Source organism: Centroberyx affinis, unplaced genomic scaffold, assembly GCF_046629955.1.
Source record: "Centroberyx affinis isolate AG114_WGS23_722 - 3 ecotype Tasmania unplaced genomic scaffold, CSIRO-AGI_Caff_v1 ptg000596l_1, whole genome shotgun sequence".
Taxonomy (NCBI): domain Eukaryota; kingdom Metazoa; phylum Chordata; class Actinopteri; order Beryciformes; family Berycidae; genus Centroberyx; species Centroberyx affinis.
In genome coordinates this window covers 114,001-120,000 of record NW_027279234.1, presented here as the reverse complement: position 1 = coordinate 120,000, position 6,000 = coordinate 114,001, and the positions used below count along the sequence as shown (strand labels likewise).

The following is a 6,000-nucleotide window of genomic DNA, read 5'->3' as shown; positions in this document are numbered from 1 at the left end:
GGCGCTATAACAAGCAACTTTACGTTTTGGCCTATAACTTCTGAACCGTATGGGCCACAATCAAAATTCCACGTTCCCTGGATTCCTTGGTCATTCTGCATCCATCCATACAGGCCCCGCCCATTTCTGCCTAACTAGATTTTCCCCCATTTTGAATTTTGTCCAAAACTGTTTTTTCGCTACTCCTCCTACAAATTTTGTCCAATCTTCACCAAATTTGCGACACAGCATGTCTGGACTGTCCTGCACAAAAGTTATCGAGCAGTTTTTTGATAGTCCATACCGTTTTCATATAATCGACTTCCAAAGTTTGGTCAACTGTTGTGGGTGGGGCCTATTTCACAAAAATTGCCATAACTCAGGAATGCATTGTCCTATGGTGACCAGACTTGGTACACGTGTGCAGGTATGTACTCTGAGCCAATACACAAAAATTGGTGTCATTTCAGTTTTTTCACTTCTTCTCCTACATATTTTGTCCAATCTTCACCAATTTTCGCTCACAGCATGTCTAGACTGTCCTGCACAAAAGTTATCGAGCAGTTTTTTGATAGTCCATACCGTTTTGCTACAACTGGCTTTCAAAATTTGTATGCAAGGCCTAATATACAAAAATTGCCCTAAGTCAGGAAGTTGTTGGCCTACCTTAAACAAATTTGGTACATATGTGCACAGGTCAACTCTGAGGTAGCATGCAACATTTGGTGGTATTGTAACCATAGTTGACCATAGTTAAAGTTATTATTAATGAATTATTTATATCATCTTCACTACTCTATTTGTTTTCCTCTTGTCTCTGCTACTGCAATGACCGAATTCCCCATGAACATCCATAAAGTTTAATCTCATCTGATCCAATCCGATCTGACATCTGATCTGATCTGATCTGATCTGATCTGATCTGACAACATCTGATCTGATCTGATCTGATCTGATCTGATCTGACAACATCTGATCTGATCTGATCTGATCTGACAACATCTGATCTCTCCTGCAGGCTGCAGCTGATTGACGACCTTTCCTATGAAGATGTTAAGAAGTGTTATCGAGGATCAGTAAGTCCTTCAGACTTTATCATTTTAATATTTCAACACTACTACGCTCTTATGATGCCCCACCTACAGATGCTTGTGTGTGATATACAGCTACATTCTCACACACACACACACACACACACACACACACACACACACACACACACACACACACACACACACACACACACACAAAACTCTTCAGTCCTGTTCAGAGATCAGAGATGAAGACAGAGCAGCAGGAGTCCTTTCAATCTTTTTAAGTCTCAGAAGTTTCTCTCTCGTCTCCATGGTAACGCGCTCCGAGGGACAGACGGACAGGAAGTTACTGTCTACCACCACAGAGCAAGAACCTGTCTGGTAGAGCAGTACAGAAGGTACTACAGCAGTACACAGAAAGTACTACAGTGGTACAGAAAGTACTACAGCAGTACACAGAAAGTACTACAGCAGTACAGAAAGTACTACAGCGGTACAGAAAGTACTACAGCAGTACACAGAAAGTACTACAGCGGTACAGAAAGTACTACAGCGATATAGAAAGTACTACAGCGGTACAGAAAGTACTAAAGCAGGACAGATCTGGATCATAATCATCAGATGTTTTGTGTTTTTTGGGCTTTGTTTTTCCAGACACAAACAGGAAGGGAGGGCTGTGGGTCAGGAAGCAGGAAGTGACCGTCTAGTCCGTAACAGGCTCAGGTGTATTGGGGGAGGGGGGGGGGTGGAGAGGGAGAGGGGGGGTTAGGGTTTCTGCAGCTCGTTCTGGAACAGGATCTCAGTAACAGTAAAGTGTTGAGTTTAGTTTGGAGACAAAACTTCTTCTCCACTTCTCTTTCTACGTAGTCTTCAGCGTTTCTCTATGAGCTCTAAACTAGATCTGCATGATTACAGCAAAAAGTTAGCATTCTGATTATTTTGTTATAATATTGTAATCATAATTATTTGCCTCTGTTTCAGGAAACAGAATTATTTTATTGCACTTTTGCACCTTAACATATTTTCCCTTTTTCACATTTTTCAGATCTCAAAGTAGCAGCAGCTAGAAAGTCTTGTTTTCCTTCTGACTGTCGCACTCTTATTGTGGTCTTCATTTACAAAATTCACATAAATAATTAGCACCTTATTAGTTTGGGTGGATCTGTGCTTGTTTGTGTTTTAAAACCAAAGTTTGACAGACGATCTACTTTTATGAACAAAACATTTTCATGATTTCCCTCACTAACATCGGGCCGATCCGTTCTGTTCCACTTTATTTGTTGCTTTGTGTTTTACACTCACTGAGCGCTTTATTAGGAACACCTGTACACCTGCTTATTCATGCAATTATCCAACCAGACAATCATGTGGCAGCAGTGCAGTGCATCAGATCATGCAGATACAGGTCAGCAGCTTCAGTTCATGTTCACATCAAACATCAGAACAGGAGAACATGTGATCTCAGAGACTTTGACCGCAGCATGGCTGTTTGCTGTGAGGATTTCTGAAGCTGCTGATCTGCTGGGATTTTCACACACAGCAGTCTGTAGAGTTCACACAGAACGGAAAAACAAAAAACATCCAGTGAGCGGCGGCTCTGTGGACGGAAATGCCTTGTTGATGAGAGAGGTCAGAGGTCAGAGGTCAGAGGAGAACGGCCAGACTGGTTGGAACTGACAGAAAGGCTTCAGTAACTCAGATAACCTCTTTACAGCTGTGGAGAGCAGAACAGCATCCCAGAATGCAACAGGTCCAACCTGGAGGAGGATGACACTTTGGCAGCCGGCTGACACTGAGCTGAAAGCTGATACCTGCCCAGTGTTAGTAAGGTGTTCCTAATAAAGTGCTCAGTGAGTGTATTAGGTAAGCTTTCTCTGCTGCTTCGCCATCTGGAGTTTGGTTTCGGTCACATGACGCACGTTGAACTTTCAAAGGCTTTGATTGGTCAGGCACTTAATATAGTTTCATTAGTCACTTCAACCCGCCCGTCTCTTCCCCTCCTCCGTCTTAAGGTCCGCTCCATCACTCTGAAAACTCTGTGAACTTTCTGAGTTCGACCCTTCGAGGCCGAGGGAGCGAGACTCCAGAGCGTTTCTGTCCCAGATAAGTTATATATAGGTGTAAAGTAAGCAAACAATATATAGAGGATTTAGACTTAACTCATTCTGCAATATTGTATTATTTATTATTCTGTGCACCTTTTATTATTTATTATATGAATTATTAGGCCTGCTTAAAGGAATAGTTTACCCAAAAATGAAAATTCAGTCATTATCTGCTCAGCCCCATATGAATCGAAACTCTGGTTTAGTTTATTAGTCCATAAAACAGTCACAGAATTTTCCAGCACAACAAACTGTAATTAAGGATCTTTAGAGCTGCAAAAAGAGCAGAAAATATTCGTTAAACTTCTCCGTACAGCTTCATCCAAGCCTCCTGAAGCCAATGATCGCACAGTGAATGGAAAAGACCGATACTGATGCCGTTATTTATTTACAAAACGGTGAAAAGCGGTTGCACGTGTGCAGTCGTGAATCTTGTCCACTTCCTTGTTTACAGTCCTAGTCACACAAACTGATAAACTGAATGTGGCTTATAATGCTGTGCACACTTTCAGACTTTCAGATGTCGGCTCACTCTATACATGTAAATTATTTCACATAGTCTCGATGCCGAAAAGGCTTTTGATAGTGTGAATTGGAACTTCCTGTATCTAGTATTAGAGCGGTTCTGACTCAACAAAGACTCAATTAAATGCATTAAAACTATATATCAAAATCCTACAGCTAAAATAAAAATGAATGGTTGTCTAACAGAAACAATAATGCTGAAGAGGGGCACCCATCAAGGATGTTGCTTGTCCCCCCTCCTCTTTGCCCTATACATTGAGCCCTTAGCACAGGCTATATGACAGAGTGAGGAATTAAAAGGAATTAATATCAAAGGACAGAAACACACAATCAGCTTATTTGCGGATGATATCATAATATACCTGGAGAGCCCCAATACAAGCTTTACCCAGCTGGTGCACCTTATAAACATATATGGTGGTCACTCAGGATACAAAGTAAATGTAAATAAAACACAGATTTTGGCCTTTAACTATACTCCATCCCAAGAAATTAAGAGAACTTTCAAATTTAAATGGGATTCAAAAACTATAAAATATCTTGGTGTGACTTTAACAAAACAACTAACTCATCTTTATAAAACAAATTCAGATTCATTTTCAGATTAGCAGAGACATTGAAAGATGGTCAGCCTTGTCATTAGACTTTAGCTCAAGAATTGAAGTAATCAAAATGAACATTCTCCCTAGGTTGTTGTATCTTTTTCAATCACAGATTTATATGGAATGGTAAAAAAACACGAATAAAATACTGTACATTACAACTGGCCAAAGCTGGGTTAGCTGGTTTGCTTATGATGATAGTTTTAAACCAAGTTTTAGTGACCAAAACTTCAGAAATTGGGAGAGGAAGGGGATCACAGCAATGTGTACAATAATCAAGAATGGAAATATAATGAGTTTTCAGGATTTGAAAGAGAGATATGGATTAGGTATTTACAGTTGAGGGATTATTTTATAAAGGAAATACAAAACTCAAAAACCTTGAATGGAGTGCTTGATGTAATGATGCAGACATAAAGTGGGACAAGATTTAAGGCAATCTCGGTGCTATACCAAACTCTAAGAGACTGTAAAGCTTCTTCTACTATGTACATTAAGGCTAAATGGGAGAGGGAACTGAACATTGACATTACAATGGAGGAATGGCTCAGCATGTGCGAAACACAACACACCACTACAAATTCAAGAACATGGAGGGAGTTTGGATGGAAAAACCTAACCCGCTACTTCATTACACCTAAAATAAAGAGTAAACAAACTCGTTCACAACAGTCATGTTGGCGGATATGTGGGAATAGAGAGGCAAACCATGCACACATTTTTTGGGAATGTCATAAATTACACTCATTTTGGGAAAATGTGCATGTTTCACTTAAAGACATTCTGGGATATGCAATACCTAAGGAATGCAAAGTTATGTACCTTGGAAATATAAATGATTGTGTCATTGACAATGATAGATATGTTACCAAGATATTATTGATCACAAGCAAGAAGGCAATAACAAGAATTTGGTATTAGACTGAACCCCCTACTATAGAACAATGGTTAGAAATTATAAGAGAGATTTATACTATGGAGAACCTATTGGCTTAGAGTGAGAGAAAATGTTTTTGTTAGTAAATGGAAGAAATGGATGATTTATGACACAGTGGAAACTGCTTATGGACTAACTGATATATAAATTTCAAGATACTGGATTTGTATACGCCCTTCTTTGATAATGGACACTTGTAACCATGGCTGTTTTGTTTTTGTTTTCTGTTTATTTTGTTTGCTTCTGTTTTCTTTTTCTATCTAAAAAAGTCAGAAGTCAACATGCACAATACTTTTGGTTCTATGCAGAAACAAAAAAATTCACATACCTCCGTTCTTTGTAGAGACGTGGGCGGTGTTCTGCAGGACTGTCCCTATTGGATCGCCCCCAGTGTAAACACTGGATGGAATCATTTTATGGATATTTTCTGCTCTTTTCTGAACTCTGAAGGTCGGTCCCCATTGACTTCAGTTGTTTTGGAGCTACGGAGTTGTGCTCCGAAGCTCCGGGACTGTTTTATGTTTATGTTTCTATGGACTAACAAACTAAAGAGGATCAACTGGCATGGGGGAGGAGATAAGAGACATTTTTGGGAGAACTATTCCTTTAAGGGCAAGTGCATTCCGTTTCAAATCCTCTGCTCCCCAAGACTCCGCCTCCTGCTCTGACTCCGCCCCTCTGCTCTGACTCCACCCCTCTGCTCTGAATCCACCCCCTGCTGACTCCGCCCCTCTGTTCTGACTCCGCCCCTCTGTTCTGACTCCACCCCTCTGCTCCGACTTCACCCCTCTGCTCTGAATCCACCCCCTGCTCTGACT

The 6,000-nt window shown here is 40.5% G+C and overlaps 1 protein-coding gene across 1 annotated transcript in view; it reads left to right on the top strand.

The window, feature by feature from the left end:
- Window positions 1-6,000, top strand: part of LOC139643407 (GRAM domain-containing protein 2A-like) — a 54,349-nt gene that overhangs the window by 12,354 nt on the left and 35,995 nt on the right. The window contains exon 3 of the mRNA XM_071518546.1: window positions 998-1,055. Coding sequence (XP_071374647.1) covers window positions 998-1,055 — 58 coding nt within the window. The remainder of the gene's footprint in view (window positions 1-997; window positions 1,056-6,000) is intronic.